Below are 24,820 nucleotides of genomic sequence, written 5' to 3'. Positions count from 1 at the left end.
TACCCATAGATGGTCAATGTACATTCAGCAAGGCTCTGGGGTAATTATGATTCCTTTACAGCCTGGATGACTCGAGAGTTTTATAGAGACTGGATGACTCGAATTTCATAGAGCCTGGATGACTCGAGAGTTTTATAGAGCCTGGAAGACTCGAGAGTTTTATAGAGCCTGGATGACTCGAGAGTTTTATAGAGCCTGGAAGACTCGAGAGTTTTATAGAGCCTGGATGACTCGAGAGTTTTATAGAGCCTGGATGATTCAAGAGCTTTATAGAGCCTGGATGACTAGAATTTCATAAAACCTGAATGACTCGAGAGTTTTATAGAGCCTGGATGATTCGAGAGCTTTATAGAGCCTGGATGACTCGAATTTCATAGAGCCTGGATGACTCGAGAGTTTTATAGAGCCTGGATGACCCGACAGTTTTATACCACAGTTCCATCAGAGAGCAGACAGTGTAGAGCAGCAGTCAAGTAACTACTGAGTCACGAAGAAAACATAAATGATTATATCTTCTATCTATCTTTAATTTGAATGTTTATTTAATATAAACGAATTTTGTTGTGGGATGTGAGTTATATTTTCAGGTGTAACTTTAAAACTGGAAATAGAAAAAGTGAAGCTGCTTAATTCTCTTTCTCCATTTAGCCGAAGTGAGAAATTTAGATAAATTTCGAAAGCAAATGGTCACCAGTTAGGGTGGATATTTTTTTTCTTCTTTTCAGTTTCTCCTCTAGGGTTTGACCACATCAAAATAAAAAACTTGGGGTTACTGTTTATAACAGGAGCCACCAGAGTATACTTAGTGCTGTAGATATTATTCTTGAGGGGGAAGGGGTTGCCTTGATGCTGGTGAATGGCTCTTGATCCGAGGCACCGGAGCTACATTGCCCTTAGATCAAACTAGATTGCCTCACATTCCCCGGGCACTGCATTACCTCTGTGGATTTAGTGTTTACGCATAAATATAATTATAATGTAGAAATATTCCACTGTGTAGTCTGGTCACACAGGTGTGTGTTAATTAACCTACCTCATCTTGCTCAACACAGGTACAGCGCAAGCGTCGGATGGTGGCCAGAGTTCGCTGTCGGAACGTCAAGATGGAGTGCCCCAAGGTGACGTGCCGTGACCCTGTACTACTGCCAGGTGCATGTTGCAAGACCTGTACACCGGAGGGGTTCGGAGTACCAGGTAAGAGAATTGTTTTGGTAGTGATGCTGGGTAGGAGCGAGGGAGGGAAGGAAGGATGTAAAGAAGCTAGTTTTAACACTTTTGGACCAAGAGCCTTCTACAGAATCTATATCAATTAAGGAATCAACTGGGGGTTTGTCCTGAGAAGAAGGAAGCAGTGTACGAACTGGCAGGGTCACACACACACACACACACACACACACACACACACACACACACACACACACACACACACACACACACACACACACACACACACACACACACACATTTGCAAAACAGTACGAGACAGGCAAACATATAAAGGAGACCATTATTGGCACTATTAAATATATAACATTCGTCAACTATTAATATTTATACTCATCTCTGCAGTAACCAGTTTAATTAAAGACCGACAGTTGAAAGTTACAATCAGAACACGTGAGGTGTACAAGACTGGCATCTAGATCGTGTTTTTAGTTCTAGAGTTGCAGTTATAATGAAACCAGCAGGTTAGAGATGATGTGTATAATGTGTATAAGATACGTATATTAAAACTGGTGTGGCAGTCGCAGCCTGGGAGAAGAGAATTAAAGAACCTCGATGGAAATAAGCCAGACAACCCGATGACAGTGGCTTTATTGAGTTATTACTGGCTACTAACTCTCAGGGTTAATGGTTGACAACTTACCTTATACCTCGAGTCCTGTGTCTCAAGTCATGTAAGTGGTCATTGTACTCACATATGTAGTGTCAAGGGTTAACAGTGATTTATCGAAAATTACATTGGTACTGTTCTGTTAGTATTTTAATCAATTTCTGTTTCAATATATGATCCCTCGTCTAGTGAAAACGTAGAATGTATTCGACGAGGACACAGCAAAACAGAAGAGCCACTAAACACACACACACACACAATGTATATATATATATATATATATATATATATATATATATATATATATATATATATATATATATATATATATATATATATATATATATATATATATATATATATATATATATATATATATATATATATATATATGCAAAACAACCACTCTGAAAGAATAGAGAAATTCCAAGCGCTTTCGTGACTACTCACATTATCAAGGAACTATGAAAGTAAAGCATCCAAGGAAGCTTTATAAGGGGTCTGGCCAGCACCTCACTATCAGATCCCACAACGGTTTAAACACCTGACGCGCGCCGACCCAACTTGGATAGGTCCTTTGCACAACTCACCCACAAACTATTCTACCCAAGAAAATTTAAAAATTATTTGTCCAGTGTATTATTAAATTCTTCCCAAATTCTATTAATTATAAATGGATCTAATTTATATAAACCAAAGGAAATATTCATATTATTGTCAAAACTGCTTTTTATGAAACAAGATTCAATTATATTCCTGTCATCCATGGACTTGCTTGATACTACTTTCTCAACTTTTTGAAAATCAATTGGATGGTTAAAATCTCTTACATGAATAAATAGAGCGTTGGAATCTTGTCCAGTTCTAATGCTATATTTATGTTGTTTTAATCTTAGTTCGAGATTTTTACCAGTTTGACCGTAATAAACTTTATCGCAAATTTTACAAGGAATCTTATAGACACATCCATCAGCATTTTGGGGGGAATTCTTTATCAAAAGTTTTTTTACTGTATCAAGATTTTTTAATACAACTTTAATATTAAAAGTCTTAAGAAGAGAAGGCATATCAACCAAGTTTTCATGGTAAGGGAGAACCAACATATTTTTAGTTGAATAAGGCTGGTTGTCCCTTTTTGGATTGTAAAAAGTATTTCTAGCAACTTTAAAGGATTTATCAATTACATTTCTTGGGTATTTTAAATCATTACCTATTTCATAAATTTTGGATATTTCCTCATCTATGAACTCAGGACTACAAATTCGTAAAGCTCTCAAAAACATTGATGAGAAAACAGACAGTTTAACTCTATCTTGATGTGAAGAATAATAGTGGACATAGGAACAGTTATTTGTAGGTTTTCTGTAAATTTTAAATTTGAATTCATTATTACTCTTAATAATTAAAACATCTAGAAAAGGCAATGAGTTATTTTCTTCAAACTCAACAGTAAAGTTTATAGAATGGGCTAAATAGCTTAGCCCATTCTATAAACTTTACTGTTGAGTTTGAAGAAAATAACTCATTGCCTTTTCTAGATGTTTTAATTATTAAGGGTAATAACGAATTCAAATTTAAAATTTACAGAAAACCTACAAATAACTGTTCCTATGTCCACTATTATTCCTCGCATCAAGATAGAGTTTAAACTGTCCGTTTTCTCATCAATGTTTTTGAGAGCTTTACGAATTTGTAGTCCTGAGTTCATAGATGAGGAAATATCCAAAATTTATGAAATAGCTAATGATTTAAAATACCCAAGAAATGTAATTGATAAATCTTTTAAAGTTGCTAGAAATACTTTTTACAATCCAAAAAGGGACAACCAGCCTTATTCAACTAAAAATATGTTGGTTCTCCCTTACCATGAAAACTTGGTTGATATGCCTTCTCTTAAGACTTTTAATATTAAAGTTGTATTAAAAAATCTTGATACAGTAAAAAAACTTTTGATAAAGAATTCCCCCCAAAATGCTGATGGATGTGTCTGTAAGAGTCCTTGTAAAATTTGCGATAAAGTTTATTACGGTCAAACTGGTAAAAATCTCGAACTAAGATTAAAACAACATAAATATAGCATTAGAACTGGACAAGATTCCAATGCTCTATTTATTCATGTAAGAGATTTTAACCATCCAATTGATTTTCAAAAAGTTGAGAAAGTAGTATCAAGCAAGTCCATGGTCGACAGGAATATAATTGAATCTTGTTTCATAAAAAGCAGTTTTGACAATTATATGAATATTTCCTTTGGTTTATATAAATTAGATCCATTTATAATTAATAGAATTTGGGAAGAATTTAATAATACACTGGACAAATAATTTTTAAATTTTCTTGGGTAGAATAGTTTGTGGGTGAGTTGTGCAAAGGACCTATCCAAGTTGGGTCGGCGCGCGTCAGGTGTTTAACCGTTGTGGGATCTGATAGTGAGGTGCTGGCGATTGGTGGAATGATAATGTAAAGAGAGTAGTAAGGGAGAATAAGTTAGCATATGAGAAGTTTTTACGAAGTAGAAGTGATGCAAGGAGGGTATATTCGAGCAGGACACAAGATGCCTCGGCACTCACTTCGTATATGGAGAAGAAGAGAGAGGTTAAGAGAGTGGTAAAGCAATGTAAAAAGAGAGCAAATGAGAGAGTGGGTGAGATGTTATCAACAAATTTTGTGGAAAATAAGAAAAAGTTTTGGAGTGAGATTAACAAGTTAAGGAAGCCTAGAGAAAAAATGGATTTGTCAGTTAAAACAGGAGAGGAGAGTTATTAAATGGAGAGCTAGATGTATTGGGAAGATGGAGGGAATATTTTGAGGAATTGTTGAATGTTGATGAAGATAGGGGAGCTGTGATTTCGTGTATAGGGCAAGGAGGAATAACATCTTGTAGGAGTGAGGAAGAGCCAGTTGTGAGTGTGGGGGAAGTTCGTGAGGCAGTAGGTAAAATGAAAGGGGGTAAGGCAGCCGGGATTGATGGGATAAAGATAGAAATGTTAAAAGCAGGTGGGGATATATTTTGGAGTGGTTGGTGCTATTATTTAATAAATGTATGGAAGAAGGTAAGGTACCTAGGGATTGGCAGAGAGCATGCATAGTTCCTTTGTATAAAGGCAAAGGGGACAAAAGAGAGTGCAAAAATTATAGGGGGGTAAGTTTGTTGAGTATACCTGGTAAAGTGTATGGTAGAGTTATTATTGAAAGAATTAAGAGTAAGACGGAGAATAGGATAGCAGATGAACAAGGAGGCTTTAGGAAAGGTAGGGGGTGTGTGGACCAGGTGTTTACAGTGAAACATATAAGTGAACAGTATTTAGATAAGGCTAAAGAGGTTTTTGTGGCATTTATGGATTTGGAAAAGGCGTATAACAGGGTGGATAGGGGGGCAATGTTACAGATTTGCAGATATATATTATAGGAGGTAGGTTACTGAAAGCAGTGAAGAGGTTTTACGAGGATAGTGAGGCTCAAGTTAGAGTATGTAGGAAAGAGGGAGATTATTTCCCAGTAAAAGTAGGCTTTAGACAAGGATGTGTGATGTCACCGTGGTTGTTCAATATATTTATAGATGAGGTTGTGAGAGAAGTAAATGTGAGGGTCTTGGCAAGAGGCGTGGAGTTAAAAGATAAAGAATCACACATAAAGTGGGAGTTGTCACAGTTGCTCTTTGCTGATGACACTGTTCTCTTGGGAGATTCTGAAGAGAAGTTGCAGAGGTTGGTGGATGAATTTGATAGGGTATGTAAAAGAAGAAAATTGAAAGTGAATACAGGAAAGAGTAAGGTTATGAGGATAACAAAAAAATTAGGTGAGGAAAGATTGGATATCAGATTTGAGGGAGAGAGTATGGAGGAGGTGAATGTATTCAGATATTTGGGAGTGGACGTGTCAGCGGATGGGTCTATGAAAGATGAGGTGAATCATAGAATTGATGAGGGGGAAAAGGGTGAGCGGTGCACTTAGGAGTCTGTGGAGACAAAGAACTTTGTCCTTGAAAGCAAAGAGGGGAATGTATGAGAGTATAGTTTTACCAACACTCCTGTATGGGTGTGAAGCATGGGTGATGAATGTTGCAGCGAGGAGAAGGCTGGAGGCAGTGGAGATGTCATGTCTGAGGGCAATGTGTGGTGTGAATATAATGCAGAGAATTCGTAGTTTGGAAGTTAGGAGGAGGTGCGGGATTACCAAAACTGTTGTCCGGAGGGCTGAGGAAGGGTTGTTGAGGTGGTTCGGACATGTAGAGAGAATGGAGCGAAACAGAATGACTTCAAGAGTGTATCAGTCTGTAGTGGAAGGAAGGCGGGGTAGGGGTCGGCCTAGGAAAGGTTGGAGGGAGGGGGTAAAGGAGGTTTTGTGTGCGAGGGGCTTGGACTTCCAGCGGGCATGCGTGAGCGTGTTTGATAGGAGTGAATGGAGACAAATGGTTTTTAATACTTGACGTGCTGTTGGAGTGTGAGCAAAGTAACATTTATGAAGGGATTCAGGGAAACCGGCAGGCCGGACTTGAGTCCTGGAGATGGGAAGTACACTGCCTGCACTCTGAAGGAGGGGTGTTAATGTTGCAGTTTAAAAACTGTAGTGTAAAGCACCCTTCTGGCAAGACAGTGATGGAGTGAACGATGGTGAAAGTTTTTCTTTTTCGGGCCACCTTGCCTTGTTGGGAATCGGCCAGTGTGTTAATAAATAATAAAAAAAATGTAGATTACCCAGAATAACCCAGAAAAAGTCATATTATCCATGTATACGGCATTATCCAGTGACACATTACATTTATAACTTCTGGACATGAGTCAAGTGATTATTTCAGAAGCACGACAGACAGCTGAGGATACATTAGAAACGAGGGAAAGAAACTAATGTAACATGTCTCGTACATAACCACAGAAAATGTAGCTAAGTCTCCCAACGGGTGACTGACTTATTTTAACGTGAGCACACTGATGTCTGTAGTTACATAAGAAAAAAGTAACACTGCAACAGGGCTACTGGCCTAAGCGAGGCAGGTCCAATTCTCCCACCGGCTTAAGCCAATGCCTTGACCTAGTGAGGTCAGACACGTCACTTAAGGGCATCTGACCTAGTAGCACAAGCTAGTCAGGTCCAACTCACACCCACCCACACCCACTCATGTATTTATCCAACCTATTTTTAAAACTACACAACGTCTTAGCTTCTATGGCGGTACTCGGGAGTTTGTTCCACTCATCCACAACTCTATTACCAAACCAGTGCTTTCCTATATCCTTCCTGAATCTGAATTTTTCCAATTTAAAACCATTGCTGCGAGCCCTGTCTATGTTAAATATTTTTAGCACGCTATTTACATCCACTTTGTTAATTCCTGTTTTCCATTTATACACTTCAATTATATCCCCCCTAATTCTACGTCTTTCTAGAGAGTGCAGATTCAGGGCCCTCAGTCTATTCTCATAGGGAAGATTTCTGGTTCATGGGATCAACTTTGTCATTCTCCTTTGTACGTTTTCCAGTGCATTTATATCCATTCTGTAATACAGTGACCAAAACTGTGCAGCATAATCTAGATGAGACCTAACCAAGGATATGTAGAGTTGAAGAACAACCTGAGGACTTCTATTATTTATACTTCTTGCTATGAAGCCAAGAATTTTCTGTTAGCTTTATTGCGAACACTTATGCACTGTTGTCTTGGTTTCAGATTACTGCTAACCAGAACTCCTAAATCCTTTTCGCAATCTGTAGTATTAAGATCTACATTATTTTGTTTATATGTTGCATGGTTATTTAACTGTCCAGCATTTAGAACTTTGCATTTGTCAATATTAAACTGCATCTGCCACTTCTCCGACCACTGCATCAGTCTATTCAAATCATCCTAGAGTGCTCTAGTGCCCTTATTAGAATGAATTGAACGGCCTATTTTGGTGTCATCAGCAAATCTGCTCATGTCGTTATTTATTCCCTCATCTGTGTCGTTTATGTAGGTTGTGAACAACAAGGGGCCCAACACTGACCCTTGTGGGACACCGCTTGCGACGTGCCCCATTCTGATTTCTCCCCATTTATGCAAACTCTCTGCTGTCTATTTGTCAACCATGAATCTACTCAGGAAAAAAAATTCTCCTCCTATTCCGTGTGCTTTAAGTTTTCTGAACAGCCTCTGATGTGGAACTCTATCGAAAGCCTTACTGAAGTCCATATACACAATATCATACTCATTACCATGATCTACCTCCTCAAATACCTTAGGGAAGAAAGTATATTCGTAAGACAGGAATGCCCCTTTGTAAAACCGTGCTGAGGTTCATAAATCAATTTATGCCTTTGAAGATGGCTACGAATTGCTTCGGCAATTATTGATTCTATGAATTTTCTCACTATAGTTCGAAGCTAAAAACCTGTCACCTGCCTTGTAAATAGATATTACATTTGCCATTTTTCCACTTGTCTGGCACTATGCAAGTTTGTAGTGATATATTGAAAAGATTAGCCAAAGGTATGCTAAGTTCCTCTTTACATTCCTTTAACACCCTTGCAAACAGTTCACCAGGACCTGGGGATTTGTTAGGTTTTAGTTTCTTTATTTGTCTGAGGACCATGTCACTAGTTACCCTAATCGTGCATAGTTTATTATCATCCTGTTCTACATAATTTATTATTTCTGGAATTTCGCTAGTTTTAAAAAGTTCACACATTTCCTTATCACTGTCAGTGATCTGACCTGAGTTACAGATTAGTATTGGCTTGATGATATTTGATGCTGTATAGAAAGAGGTCAATTCATGGTGGATGCTCTTTACAGGTGGCAGCTAAAGTTGTCTTTAATAAGAGAAGGGTCCAGATGAGTCTTCTAATTTGACTTATTAAAAATTTGGAATCATGTTTGATTAGGGCAGACTCAGCTATGGTGCCTTCAGTGAAGAACCTGTAAGCCGCGATAACCTTCGCTTTCAGCTAATCACCAGTGTCCAGAGGTCACGGGAGAATCCTGAGTGACCTAACTGTAGTATCTGTGCTTAATGACCATGGATTCAAGTGTTTTTAACGCAGTATAATCAAGGTATCTCGTAAAGACCGCCATCAGATACAGCAGGATAGTTTTTAAGGCAGTAAAATCAAAGTGTGTTTGAGCAAGGTAACATTTATGAAGCGATTCAGGGAAACCGGCAGGTCGAACTTGAGTCCTGGAGGTGGGAAGTGCAGTGTCTGCACTCTGAAGGAGGGGTGTTAATGTTGCAGTGTTATAATTGTAGTGTAAGCGCACCTATGGCAAGACAGTGATGGAGTGAATGATGATGAAAGTTTTTCTTTCTCGGGCCAACCTACCTTGGTGGGAAACGGCCGATATATTAATAATAAAAAAAATAAAGTCAAAGTACCTTGTGAACATTGCCATCAGACACAGCAGGATAGTTTTTAACACATAGTTCATTGAGAAATTATTCTTGAAAACAACCCTTATGTTTAAACGCTCTAGAATTTTTGATAATGAATTAAGATGTTCATTGAATTGTACAATTGTTGTATGTTTAAGGATGGTGACAAAAACTGCATTAAACTCTTCATCGAGAAATTCAGAGCTACAAACCCTCAAGGCCATCATAAACATAGTTGAGAAAACACTTTCCATACATCTCTTCTCATGGCTCCAATAATAAGTAATATATGAGCAAACGTTCGTAGTCATTCTATAGATACTGAATCTAAATTTTCAGTAAACTCTTTTTATCAGAAGGTCTAGAAACGGTAGGTTTTGTTATGATCATATTCAACAGTGAACGTAATAGATGGTACCAAATTATTTGATCTAATTAAAAAGTCATCAGTATTATCATCACCCATTAAAAAGCACAAGACGTCATCTACACACCTGTGTCGTCTGGTCTTGCTGCACAAAATGGTCTTCAAGAGTTTAGCCTCCATCTGAGGTGATGTTATGAGTACTGTGTAAAATACTGTGTAAAATACTGTGTAAAATACTGTGTAAAATACTGTGTAAAATACTGTGTAAACTACTGTGTAAAATACTGTGTAAAATACTGTGTAAACTACTGTGTAAAATACTGTGTAAAATACTGTGTAAAATACTGTGTAAAATACTGTGTAAAATACTGTGTAAACTACTGTGTAAAATACTGTGTAAAATACTGTGTAAAATACTGTGTAAACTACTGTGTAAAATACTGTGTAAAATACTGTGTAAAATACTGTGTAAAATACTGTGTAAAATACTGTGTAAAATACTGTGTAAAATACTGTGCAAAATACTGTGTAAAATACTGTGTAAAATACTGTGTAAAATACTGTGTAAACTACTGTGTAAACTACTGTGTAAACTACTGTGTAAAATACTGTGTAAAATACTGTGTAAAATACTGTGTAAAATACTGTAAAATACTGTGTAAACTACTGTGTAAAATACTGTGTAAAATACTGTGTAAAATACTGTGTAAAATACTGTGTAAACTACTGTGTAAAATACTGTGTAAAATACTGTGTAAAATACTGTGTAAAATACTGTGTAAAATACTGTGTAAAATACTGTGTAAAATACTGTGTAAAATACTGTGTAAACTACTGTGTAAAATACTGTGTAAAATACTGTGTAAACTACTGTGTAAAATACTGTGTAAACTACTGTGTAAAATACTGTGTAATATACTGTGTAAAATACTGTGTAAAATACTGTGTAAACTACTGTGTAAAATACTGTGTAAAATACTGTGTAAAATACTGTGTAAAATACTGTGTAAAATACTGTGTAAAATACTGTGTAAAATACTGTGTAAAATACTGTGTAAACTACTGTGTAAAATACTGTGTAAAATACTGTGTGAAATACTGTGTAAAATACTGTGTAAAATACTGTGTAAAATACTGTGTAAAATACTGTGTAAAATACTGTGTAAACTACTGTGTAAAATACTGTGTAAACTACTGTGTAAAATACTGTGTAAACTACTGTGTAAAATACTGTGTAAACTACTGTGTAAAATACTGTGTAAACTACTGTGTAAAATACTGTGTAAACTACTGTGTAAAATACTGTGTAAAATACTGTGTAAAATACTGTGTAAACTACTGTGTAAAATACTGTGTAAACTACTGTGTAAAATACTGTGTAAACTACTGTGTAAAATACTGTGTAAACTACTGTGTAAAATACTGTGTAAAATACTGTGTAAAATACTGTGTAAAATACTGTGTAAAATACTGTGTAAACTACTGTGTAAAATACTGTGTAAAATACTGTGTAAAATACTGTGTAAAATACTGTGTAAAATACTGTGTAAAATACTGTGTAAAATACTGTGTAAAATTTAAAAATTCATTCAACAATTAGAAGTTATTTTGTTTTCATATACACGATGCTGGTATGTGATGCCCTGCTGGTCACATGCTGGTATGTGATGCCCTGCTGGTCACATGCTGGTATGTGATGCCCTGCTGGTCACATGCTGGTATGTGATGCCCTGCTGGTCACATGCTGGTATGTGATGCCCTGCTGGTCACATGCTGGTATGTGATGCCCTGCTGGTCACATGCTGGTATGTGATGCCCTGCTGGTCACATGCTGGTATGTGATGCCCTGCTGGTCACATGCTGGTATGTGATGCCCTGCTGGTCACATGCTGGTATGTGATGCCCTGCTGGTCACTTACTGGTATGTGATGCCCTGCTGGTCACTTACTGGTATGTGATGCCCTGCTGGTCACTTACTGGTATGTGATGCCCTGCTGGTCACTTACTGGTATGTGATGCCCTGCTGGTCACATGCTGGTATGTGATGCCCTGCTGGTCACATGCTGGTATGTGATGCCCTGCTTGTCACATGCTGGTATGTGATGCCCTGCTGGTCACATGCTGGTATGTGATGCCCTGCTGGTCACATGCTGGTATGTGATGCCCTGCTGGTCACATGCTGGTATGTGATGCCCTGCTGGTCACATGCTGGTATGTGATGCCCTGCTGGTCACATGCTGGTATGTGATGCCCTGCTGGTCACTTACTGGTATGTGATGCCCTGCTGGTCACATGCTGGTATGTGATGCCCTGCTGGTCACATGCTGGTATGTGATGCCCTGCTGGTCACATGCTGGTATGTGATGCCCTGCTGGTCACATGCTGGTATGTGATGCCCTGCTGGTCACATGCTGGTATGTGATGCCCTGCTGGTCACATGCTGGTATGTGATGCCCTGCTGGTCACATGCTGGTATGTGATGCCCTGCTGGTCACATGCTGGTATGTGATGCCCTGCTGGTCACATGCTGGTATGTGATGCCCTGCTGGTCACATGCTGGTATGTGATGCCCTGCTGGTCACATGCTGGTATGTGATGCCCTGCTGGTCACTTACTGGTATGTGATGCCCTGCTGGTCACTTACTGGTATGTGATGCCCTGCTGGTCACTTACTGGTATGTGATGCCCTGCTGGTCACTTACTGGTATGTGATGCCCTGCTGGTCACATGCTGGTATGTGATGCCCTGCTGGTCACATGCTGGTATGTGATGCCCTGCTGGTCACTTACTGGTATGTGATGCCCTGCTGGTCACTTACTGGTATGTGATGCCCTGCTGGTCACTTACTGGTATGTGATGCCCTGCTGGTCACTTACTGGTATGTGATGCCCTGCTGGTCACTTACTGGTATGTGATGCCCTGCTGGTCATTACTGGTATGTGATGCCCTGCTGGTCACTTACTGGTATGTGATGCCCTGCTGGTCACTTACTGGTATGTGATGCCCTGCTGGTCACATACTGGTATGTGATGCCCTGCTGGTCACTTACTGGTATGTGATGCCCTGCTGGTCACTTACTGGTATGTGACGCCCTGCTGGTCATTACTGGTATGTGATGCCCTGCTGGTCACTTACTGGTATGTGATGCCCTGCTGGTCATTACTGGTATGTGATGCCCTGCTGGTCACATGCTGGTATGTGATGCCCTGCTGGTCACTTACTGGTATGTGATGCCCTGCTGGTCATTACTGGTATGTGATGCCCTGCTGGTCACATGCTGGTATGTGATGCCCTGCTGGTCACTTACTGGTATATGATGCCCTGCTGGTCACATACTGGTATGTGATGCCCTGCTGGTCACATGCTGGTATGTGATGCCCTGCTGGTCACTTACTGGTATGTGATGCCCTGCTGGTCACTTACTGGTATGTGATGCCCTGCTGGTCACTTACTGGTATGTGATGCCCTGCTGGTCATTACTGGTATGTGATGCCCTGCTGGTCACTTACTGGTATGTGATGCCCTGCTGGTCACTTACTGGTATGTGATGCCCTGTTGGTCACTTACTGGTATGTGATGCCCTGCTGGTCACTTACTGGTATGTGATGCCCTGCTGGTCACATGCTGGTATGTGATGCCCTGCTGGTCACTTACTGGTATGTGATGCCCTGCTGGTCACTTACTGGTATATGATGCCCTGCTGGTCACTTACTGGTATGTGATGCCCTGCTGGTCACTTACTGGTATGTGATGCCCTGCTGGTCACTTACTGGTATGTGATGCCCTGCTGGTCACATGCTGGTATGTGATGCCCTGCTGGTCACATGCTGGTATGTGATGCCCTGCTGGTCACTTACTGGTATGTGATGCCCTGCTGGTCACTTACTGGTATGTGATGCCCTGCTGGTCACTTACTGGTATGTGATGCCCTGCTGGTCACTTACTGGTATGTGATGCCCTGCTGGTCATTACTGGTATGTGATGCCCTGCTGGTCACTTACTGGTATGTGATGCCCTGCTGGTCACTTACTGGTATGTGATGCCCTGCTGGTCACATACTGGTATGTGATGCCCTGCTGGTCACTTACTGGTATGTGATGCCCTGCTGGTCACTTACTGGTATGTGATGCCCTGCTGGTCATTACTGGTATGTGATGCCCTGCTGGTCACTTACTGGTATGTGATGCCCTGCTGGTCATTACTGGTATGTGATGCCCTGCTGGTCACATGCTGGTATGTGATGCCCTGCTGGTCACTTACTGGTATGTGATGCCCTGCTGGTCATTACTGGTATGTGATGCCCTGCTGGTCACATGTTGGTATGTGATGCCCTGCTGGTCACTTACTGGTATGTGATGCCCTGCTGGTCACATACTGGTATGTGATGCCCTGCTGGTCACATGCTGGTATGTGATGCCCTGCTGGTCACTTACTGGTATGTGATGCCCTGCTGGTCACTTACTGGTATGTGATGCCCTGCTGGTCACTTACTGGTATGTGATGCCCTGCTGGTCACTTACTGGTATGTGATGCCCTGCTGGTCACTTACTGGTATGTGATGCCCTGCTGGTCACTTACTGGTATGTGATGCCCTGCTGGTCACATGCTGGTATGTGATGCCCTGCTGGTCACTTACTGGTATGTGATGCCCTGCTGGTCACTTACTGGTATATGATGCCCTGCTGGTCACTTACTGGTATGTGATGCCCTGCTGGTCACATACTGGTATGTGATGCCCTGCTGGTCACTTACTGGTATGTGATGCCCTGCTGGTCACTTACTGGTATGTGATGCCCTGCTGGTCACTTACTGGTATGTGATGCCCTGATGGTCACTTACTGGTATGTCATGCCCTGCTGGTCACATGCTGGTATGTGATGCCCTGCTGGTCACTTACTGGTATGTGATGCCCTGCTGGTCACTTACTGGTATGTGATGCCCTGCTGGTATGTGATGCCCTGCTGGTCACTTACTGGTATGTGATGCCCTGCTGGTCACATGCTGGTATGTGATGCCCTGCTGGTCACATGCTGGTATGTGATGCCCTGCTGGTCACTTACTGGTATGTGATGCCCTGCTGGTCACATACTGGTATGTGATGCCCTGCTGGTCACTTACTGGTATGTGATGCCCTGCTGGTCACATACTGGTATGTGATGCCCTGCTGGTCACTTACTGGTATGTGATGCCCTGCTGGTCACTTACTGGTATGTGATGCCCTGCTGGTCACTTACTGGTATGTGATGCCCTGCTGGTCACTTACTGGTATGTGATGCCCTGCTGGTCACTTACTGGTATGTGATGCCCTGCTGGTCACTTACTGGTATGTGATGCCCTGCTGGTCACTTACTGGTATGTGATGCCCTGCTGGTCACATGCTGGTATGTGATGCCCTGCTGGTCACTTACTGGTATGTGATGCCCTGCTGGTCACTTACTGGTATGTGATGCCCTGCTGGTCACTTACTGGTATGTGATGCCCTGCTGGTCACATACTGGTATGTGATGCCCTGCTGGTCACTTACTGGTATGTGATGCCCTGCTGGTCACTTACTGGTATGTGATGCCCTGCTGGTCACTTACTGGTATGTGATGCCCTGCTGGTCACTTACTGGTATGTGATGCCCTGCTGGTCACATGCTGGTATGTGATGCCCTGCTGGTCACTTACTGGTATGTGATGCCCTGCTGGTCACTTACTGGTATATGATGCCCTGCTGGTCACTTACTGGTATGTGATGCCCTGCTGGTCACATACTGGTATGTGATGCCCTGCTGGTCACTTACTGGTATGTGATGCCCTGCTGGCCACTTACTGGTATGTGATGCCCTGCTGGTCACTTACTGGTATGTGATGCCCTGCTGGTCACTTACTGGTATGTGATGCCCTGCTGGTCACTTACTGGTATGTGATGCCCTGCTGGTCACTTACTGGTATGTGATGCCCTGCTGGTCACATGCTGGTATGTGATGCCCTGCTGGTCACTTACTGGTATGTGATGCCCTGCTGGTCACTTACTGGTATATGATGCCCTGCTGGTCACTTACTGGTATGTGATGCCCTGCTGGTCACTTACTGGTATGTGATGCCCTGCTGGTCACTTACTGGTATGTGATGCCCTGCTGGTCACTTACTGGTATGTGATGCCCTGCTGGTCACATGCTGGTATGTGATGCCCTGCTGGTCACTTACTGGTATGTGATGCCCTGCTGGTCACATGCTGGTATGTGATGCCCTGCTGGTCACTTACTGGTATGTGATGCCCTGCTGGTCACTTACTGGTATGTGATGCCCTGCTGGTCACTTACTGGTATGTGATGCCCTGCTGGTCACTTACTGGTATGTGATGCCCTGCTGGTCACTTACTGGTATGTGATGCCCTGCTGGTCACTTACTGGTATGTGATGCCCTGCTGGTCACTTACTGGTATGTGATGCCCTGCTGGTCACTTACTGGTATGTGATGCCTGCTGGTCACATGCTGGTATGTGATGCCCTGCTGGTCACATGCTGGTATGTGATGCCCTGCTGGTCACTTACTGGTATGTGATGCCCTGCTGGTCACTTACTGGTATGTGATGCCTGCTGGTCACATGCTGGTATGTGATGCCCTGCTGGTCACTTACTGGTATGTGATGCCCTGCTGGTCACTTACTGGTATGTGATGCCCTGCTGGTCACTTACTGGTATGTGATGCCCTGTTGGTCACTTACTGGTATGTGATGCCCTGCTGGTCACTTACTGGTATGTGATGCCCTGCTGATCACTTACTGGTATGTGATGCCCTGCTGGTCACTTACTGGTATGTGATGCCCTGCTGATCACATACTGGTATGTGATGGCCTCCTGGTCACTTACTGGTATGTGATGCCCTGCTGGTCACTTACTGGTATGTGATGCCCTGCTGGTCACATACTGGTATGTGATGCCCTGCTGGTCACTTCCTGGTATGTGATGCCCTGCTGGTCACATACTGGTATGTAAAGCCCTGCTGGCCACTTACTGGTATGTGATGCCCTGCTGGTCACTTACTGGTATGTGATGCCCTGTTGGTCACTTACTGGTATGCTATGCTCTGCTGGTCCCTTACTGGTATGCGATGCCCTGCTGGTCACTTACTGGTATATGATGCCCTGCTGGTCACTTACTGGTATGTGATGCCCTGCTGGTCACATACTGGTATGTGATGCCCTGCTGGTCACTTACTGGTATGTGATGCCCTGCTGGTCACTTACTGGTATGTGATGCCCTGCTGGTCACTTACTGGTATGTGATGCCCTGCTGGTCACTTACTGGTATGTGATGCCCTGCTGGTCACATGCTGGTATGTGATGCCCTGCTGGTCACTTACTGGTATGTGATGCCCTGCTGGTCACATACTGGTATGTGATGCCTGGTGGTCACATGCTGGTATGTGATGCCCTGCTGGTCATTTACTGGTATGTGATGCCCTGCTGGTCACTTACTGGTATGTGATGCCCTGCTGGTCACTTACTGGTATGTAATGCCCTGCTGGTCACTTACTGGTATGTGATGCCCTGCTGGTCACATACTGGTATGTGATGCCCTGCTGGTCACGTACTGGTATGTGATGCCCTGCTGGTCATTACTGGTATGTGATGCCCTGCTGGTCACATACTGGTATGTGATGCCCTGCTGGTCACTTACTGGTATGTGATGCCCTGCTGGTCACTTACTGGTATGTGATGCCCTACTGGTCACTTACTGGTATGTGGTGCCCTGCTGGTCACTTACTGGTATGTGATGCCCTGCTGATCACATACTGGTATGTGATGCCCTGCTGGTCACTTACTGGTATGTGATGCCCTGCTGGTCACTTACTGGTATGTGATGCCCTGCTGGTCACTTACTGGTATGTGATGCCCTGCTGGTCACTTCCTGGTATGTGATGCCCTGCTGGTCACATACTGGTATGTAAAGCCCTGCTGGTCACATACTGGTATGTGATGCCCTGCTGGTCACTTACTGGTATGTGATGCCCTGCTGGTCACTTACTGGTATGTGATGCCCTGCTGGTCACTTACTGGTATGTGATGCCCTGCTGGTCACTTACTGGTATGTGATGCCCTGCTGGTCACTTACTGGTATGTGATGCCCTACTGGTCACTTACTGGTATGTGATGCCCTGCTGGTCACTTACTGGTATGTGATGCCCTGCTGGTCACTTCCTGGTATGTGATGCCCTGCTGGTCACATACTGGTATGTAAAGCCCTGCTGGTCACATACTGGTATGTGATGCCCTGCTGGTCACTTACTGGTATGTGATGCCCTGCTGGTCACTTACTGGTATGTGATGCCCTGCTGGTCACTTACTGGTATGTGATGCCCTGCTGATCACATACTGGTATGTGATGCCCTGCTGGTCACTTACTGGTATGTGATGCCCTGCTGGTCACTTACTGGTATGTGATGCCCTGCTGGTCACTTACTGGTATGTGATGCCCTGCTGGTCACTTCCTGGTATGTGATGCCCTGCTGGTCACTTACTGGTATGTGATGCCCTGCTGGTCACTTCCTGGTATGTGATGCCCTGCTGGTCACTTCCTGGTATGTGATGCCCTGCTGGTCACTTACTGGTATGTGATGCCCTGCTGGTCACTTACTGGTATGTGATGCCCTGCTGGTCACTTACTGGTATGTGATGCCCTGCTGGTCACTTCCTGGTATGTGATGCCCTGCTGGTCACTTACTGGTATGTGATGCCCTGCTGGTCACTTACTGGTATGTGATGCCCTGCTGGTCACTTCCTGGTATGTGATGCCCTGCTGGTCACATACTGGTATGTGATGCCCTGCTGGTCACGAGGCTCACATATTTGGATATAAATTTATTAAAAAACGGGCAATCCTAATAGAATTACTGATAATTCGTAGTTCTAAGTATCTTAGAAAAGAATCTTGTGTAGTGGTCCTGTTCTATTTTTTTTATAATCCTCTCGCTGAAATCGTTCTATGTTGCTCAGAAAAAACCCACACATAGAAGAGAGGAGCCTACGACGACGTTTCGGTCCGACGTGGACCATTTACTTCCTAAATGGTCCACGTGCGGGTTATTTGTGTATCGTTCCAGTCACGGTATTGTGCCTTTTTTTATGTTTCTCGTTTGGGGATGATACGAATATTAACTTGAAAGTCACTTCGGTAGAAAGAAAAATTGCCAGATGATATAAGTGAAGACTTCCAGTGGTGACAAATTCTAACTGTTTATATATGGATAAGAATAAAGAATTCAAGTGAAACACTGTATAAAAGAAGCAGGAGGGCCGCCTATTAGAACGAAAATAACACGTGAAAGACCTGGGTGTAATAATGTCAGCTGACTTATCTTTTGAAGAACATAATTAGGTAAATGTTATGAAAGCAAGTTTGGGTGGACAATGAGAGCCAAGTGGTGGCAGACATTTCATATAGCTGGTACTGAGACAAGTAACAACAGTGTTGGCAGACCTTCAGTACAGCTGGTGCTGAGACAAGTAACAACAGTGTTGGCAGACCTTCAGTACAGCTGGTACTGAGACAAGTAACAACAGTGGTGGCAGACCTTCAGTACAGCTGGTGCTGAGACAAGTAACAACAGTGGTGGCAGACCTTCAGTACAGCTGGTACTGGGACAAGTAACAACAGTGGTGGCAGACCTTCAGTATAGATGGTGCTGAGACAAGTAACAACAGTGGTGGGAGACCTTCAGTACAGCTGGTACTGGGACAAGTAACAACAGTGGTGGCAGACCTTCAGTACAGCTGGTACTGAGACATGTAACAACAGTGGTGGCAGACCTTCCATACAGCTGGTGCTAAGACAAGTAACAACAGTCGTGACAGACCTTCCATACAGCTGGTGGTGCTGAGACAAGTAACAACAGTGGTGACAGACCTTCCATACAGCTGGTGGTGCTGAGACAAGTAACAACAGTGGTGACAGACCTTCAGTACAGCTGGTGGTGCTGAGACAAGTAACAACAGTGGTGGCAGACCTTCAGTACAGCTGGTGCTGAGACAAATAACAACAGTGGTGGCAGACCTTCAGTACAGCTGGTGCTGAGACAAGTAACAACAGTGGTGGCAGACCTTCAGTACAGCTGGTGCTGAGACAAGTAACAACAGTGGTGGCAGACCTTCAGTATAGATGGTGCTGAGACAAGTAACAACAGTGGTGGGAGACCTTCAATACAGCTGGTGCTGAAACAAGTAACAACAGTGGTGGCAGACATTTCATATAGCTTGTACTGAGACAAGTAACAACAGTGTTGGCAGACCTTCAGTACAGCTGGTGCTGAGACAAGTAACAACAGTGTTGGCAGACCTTCAGTACAGCTGGTGCTGAGACAAGTAACAACAGTGGTGGCAGACCTTCAGTACAGCTGGTACTGGGACAAGTAACAACAGTGGTGGCAGACCTTCAGTATAGATGGTGCTGAGACAAGTAACAACAGTGGTGGGAGACCTTCAGTACAGCTGGTACTGGGACAAGTAACAACAGTGGTGGCAGACCTTCAGTACAGCTGGTGCTGAGACAAGTAACAACAGTGGTGGCAGACCTTCAGTATAGATGGTGCTGAGACAAGTAACAACAGTGGTGGGAGACCTTCAGTACAGCTGGTACTGGGACAAGTAACAACAGTGGTGGCAGACCTTCAGTACAGCTGGTACTGAGACATGTAACAACAGTGGTGGCAGACCTTCCATACAGCTGGTGCTAAGACAAGTAACAACAGTCGTGACAGACCTTCCATACAGCTGGTGGTGCTGAGACAAGTAACAACAGTGGTGACAGACCTTCCATACAGCTGGTGGTGCTGAGACAAGTAACAACAGTGGTGACAGACCTTCAGTACAGCTGGTGGTGCTGAGACAAGTAACAACAGTGGTGGCAGACCTTCAGTACAGCTGGTGCTGAGACAAATAACAACAGTGGTGGCAGACCTTCAGTACAGCTGGTGCTGAGACAAGTAACAACAGTGGTGGCAGACCTTCAGTACAGCTGGTGCTGAGACAAGTAACAACAGTGGTGGCAGACCTTCAGTACAGCTGGTGCTGAAACAAGTAGCAACAGTGGTGGCAGACCTTCAGTACAGCTGGTGGTGCTGAGACAAGTAACAACATTGGTGGCAGACTTGTTGACACTGCCCTCATGATTGATGGTGTGTACGCAGGTCCATATGGTGTGGTCTGAGACTGCAGTCTTGGACGTCATTATGTCCCGGTTGGTTCGGTAATCTGGTGGCTTGTGGCAAATTTATTACAGAGGTTTAATAGTTCTGTTGTGTATGACTGTTCCTCCAATCTAACTCCAATGACTCTGCAATTCCAGTCCGATCGAAGGCTCCATCAGCAGGGTATTTAGAGCCGGGTTTGATAGGTCATCAAGACAATGCTCGATCTCCGATAAATGGTCCTTGAACTGTGGAAGTTGTATCTGGTGGTTTATACACAAGCACAACCGGGTTCTTCTTTTTTATTTTAACTACCAGAACTCGACTACATCATTTATATATGCTAAAGAGTCACTCACTGTATATGAGCGACTCTTTAACAAACAAGGCCGACCCCCCATCCCTATGTTGCCTGTTTTTCCGATCGCTTCTAAATAGGTTGTATTTTGGAATCCATATTTCATTATCAGAACAGTATGTTATGCGAGTCATTCTAAAAGCTGTAAACATTGCATTTGACTCAGTGAAGAGACCACTGATAAACGGTGTTTATCGTTCTTCCTCAATTTGAAAACTCGTACATTTGCAAACACAAGAGATTATACACTTCTTGTTGCTGGCTCTGATAAGTCTTTCTGATCGCGGGTTCAATCCCGCCCGTGGTATGGTAAGTCTTTCAGTCTGTGAATTTTTCAGATTTCAATTATGTTGATGGTTGTATACGCAAGCTCCCTTTTTGTTAGTCCCGGTAGAGACTTGTTTACAGGGGCAGGAAGCGCCTGAAGAAGTGAGGTAAGGAAGTGGGGACAAATGGGATAAACACTTATATTATGACAGCACAACCCTTCCTGTTAACTGCCATGAACGTCTATGTGAATTTCTCGCATGCGGTTTGCAGTAAATTTCTCTATTAGGTTAGGTTAGGTTAGATTAGGTTAGGTCAGGTTAGGTTAGGTTAGGATCTGATCAATCCATGAAAAAATAACGAATTAAAACATTACAACGAAAAAAATATAAATGTCGATAAAATGTTGTACTCTCGAGCAGAAAAGTGGCACCGTCGAGCTCTGTATTATCATATAAGTTGATGAATAAGACACTTGTGCAACGCTTGGGCATCTTCAGTGTGCAAACTTTTTACCAGCCAGAGGCTTCATCAGTCCAATACAGAGAAGAACGGTGGAAGATGAGGAGTTCCAGGTAATCAGTCCCTCAGCCGCCTGGAGATGATGAGTTCTGTACATCGATCTTGATAATCTTTTATCAACTGTTCAAAGTACCTTCATCAGTCACCCATTTGAATGCCATTACGACATTAAAATGTCTGTAATTACGAGGGCGAGTTGAGAAACAGGTGGGGATATAGGTTTGAAGTGTTTGGTATATGGCATGCTTGGTACTTCTGTATACCTGGAAAGGAACAGAGAAGAGTGGAGAAAGAGAGTGAAAGTGCTATAAGTTGAACCCAGTCACAGACTGTAATAATACCATGTGTGTGTCAGTCACTGCACACTCCTAGAATGTTATCTCCGTCACATAGGTACAACTCTTTCAACCTCAATAGAATTAGAGTGGGCCCAGGAAAGCAACCTCTTTAAACGATTAAAGATATGAAGCCGATCAGAAGTCTTGAGGACTACGGTGCTCATCACGAACTCCAAGGCTGAGGCACCGATTACCACGTCTTTTGTATATATCTCTACAGTCTTCCCATTATGTCCTTGAATTTGTATTGATAAAGCCACTGGATGGAGAAACGTCTACAAATAAAGATACCCAGTTGTTGTACATGGGTCTAATTCTTCATTTTGTCGGTATTACATACCATTCATGTACCACACAGAACTTTCATCGACCTTAAATTCTCCTACCATAATCTTCACAACAAACGAAAGGTCACTCAGATACACAATACTGCCAAAACTTAAAAAAAAATATATTAAGTGAGGACTCGTCTTACACAGTGACACCACAACCAACACAGTCTCTCCTGTCCTACACCAAGTCAACACTGATGTAACTGCAATTATTTCCCAGATAATCACATGTATCATGGCAACCTCCAAGACAATCGCATACATCATGATGCAGACGCTTACAGTATCTTCTGGGTGAACACAGTATGGTCTACACTACAAGAATTTTGTTTTTAAAAAAATGATGTTTCTCGATAAAAATACATGTTATGCTGAAGATAAATGGAAAAATAAACACAAATGCAGTATAATGCGATACTTTATTGACTACGTTTCGCCCACACAGTAGGTTTCATCACGTCACAAATAGATCTGCCAGGGTAAAGAGTACGTAAGTATAAATAGGGTGGTAAGTCAGGGGAAGAATGCCGGGTAGGTTGTATTTGAGACGGACCTGCAGGTGTGAAGCATGGGTTGTCAATGTTGCAGCGAGGAGGAGGCTTCAGGCAGGTGTGAAACATGGGTTGTCAATGTTGCAGCGAGGAGGAGGCTTCAGGCAGGTGTGAAACATGGGTTGTCAATGTTGTAGCGAGGAGGAGGCTTCAGGCAGGTGTGAAACATGGGCTGTCAATGTTGTAGTGAGGAGGAGGCTTCAGGCAGGTGTGAAACATGGGTTGTCAATGTTGTAACGAGGAGGAGGCTTCAGGCAGGTGTGAAGCATGGGTTGTCAATGTTGCAGCGAGGAGGAGGCTTCAGGCAGGTGTGAAGCATGGGTTGTCAATGTTGTAACGAGGAGGAGGCTTCAGGCAGGTGTGAAACATGGGTTGTCAATGTTGTAGCGAGGAGGAGGCTTCAGGCAGGTGTGAAGCATGGGTTGTCAATGTTGTAGCGAGGAGGAGGCTTCAGGCAGGTGTGAAACATGGGTTGTCAATGTTGTAGCGAGGAGGAGGCTTCAGGCAGGTGTGAAACATGGGTTGTCAATGTTGCAGCGAGGAGGAGGCTTCAGGCAGGTGTGAAACATGGGTTGTCAATGTTGTAGCGAGGAGGAGGCTTCAGGCAGGTGTGAAACATGGGTTGTCAATGTTGCAGCGAGGAGGAGGCTTCAGGCAGGTGTGAAACATGGGTTGTCAATGTTGCAGCGAGGAGGAGGCTTCAGGCAGGTGTGAAACATGGGTTGTCAATGTTGTAGCGAGGAGGAGGCTTCAGGCAGGTGTGAAACATGGGTTGTCAATGTTGTAACGAGGAGGAGGCTTCAGGCAGGTGTGAAACATGGGTTGTCAATGTTGCAGCGAGGAGGAGGCTTCAGGCAGGTGTGAAGCATGGGTTGTCAATGTTGTAGCGAGGAGGAGGCTTCAGGCAGGTGTGAAACATGGGTTGTCAATGTTGTAGCGAGGAGGAGGCTTCAGGCAGGTGTGAAGCATGGGTTGTCAATGTTGTAGCGAGGAGGAGGCTTCAGGCAGGTGTGAAGCATGGGTTGTCAATGTTGTAGCGAGGAGGAGGCTTCAGGCAGGTGTGAAGCATGGGTTGTCAATGTTGTAGCGAGGAGGAGGCTTCAGGCAGGTGTGAAACATGGGTTGTCAATGTTGCAGCGAGGAGGAGGCTTCAGGCAGGTGTGAAGCATGGGTTGTCAATGTTGTAGCGAGGAGGAGGCTTCAGGCAGGTGTGAAGCATGGGTTGTCAATGTTGTAGCGAGGAGGAGGCTTCAGGCAGGTGTGAAACATGGGTTGTCAATGTTGTAGCGAGGAGGAGGCTTCAGGCAGGTGTGAAGCATGGGTTGTCAATGTTGTAGCGAGGAGGAGGCTTCAGGCAGGTGTGAAGCATGGGTTGTCAATGTTGTAGCGAGGAGGAGGCTTCAGGCAGGTGTGAAGCATGGGTTGTCAATGTTGTAGCGAGGAGGAGGCTTCAGGCAGGTGTGAAACATGGGTTGTCAATGGTGTAGCGAGGAGGAGGCTTCAGGCAGGTGTGAAGCATGGGTTGTCAATGTTGTAGCGAGGAGGAGGCTTCAGGCAGGTGTGAAACATGGGTTGTCAATGTTGTAGCGAGGAGGAGGCTTCAGGCAGGTGTGAAGCATGGGTTGTCAATGTTGTAGCGAGGAGGAGGCTTCAGGCAGGTGTGAAGCATGGGTTGTCAATGTTGTAGCGAGGAGGAGGCTTCAGGCAGGTGTGAAACATGGGTTGTCAATGTTG

The 24,820-nt window shown here is 43.5% G+C and overlaps 1 protein-coding gene across 1 annotated transcript in view; it reads left to right on the top strand.

Moving 5' to 3' along the window:
• The window catches only part of LOC128697459 (dorsal-ventral patterning protein Sog), a 459,727-nt gene that overhangs the window by 227,820 nt on the left and 207,087 nt on the right, over positions 1 to 24,820 (top strand). The window contains exon 2 of the mRNA XM_070088902.1: positions 1,053 to 1,194. Coding sequence (XP_069945003.1) covers positions 1,071 to 1,194 — 124 coding nt within the window. The 5' untranslated portion in view covers positions 1,053 to 1,070. The remainder of the gene's footprint in view (positions 1 to 1,052; positions 1,195 to 24,820) is intronic.

Source organism: Cherax quadricarinatus, chromosome 2 (assembly GCF_038502225.1).
Source record: "Cherax quadricarinatus isolate ZL_2023a chromosome 2, ASM3850222v1, whole genome shotgun sequence".
NCBI lineage: Eukaryota > Metazoa > Arthropoda > Malacostraca > Decapoda > Parastacidae > Cherax > Cherax quadricarinatus.
This window is presented reverse-complemented; position numbering and strand designations above follow the sequence as displayed.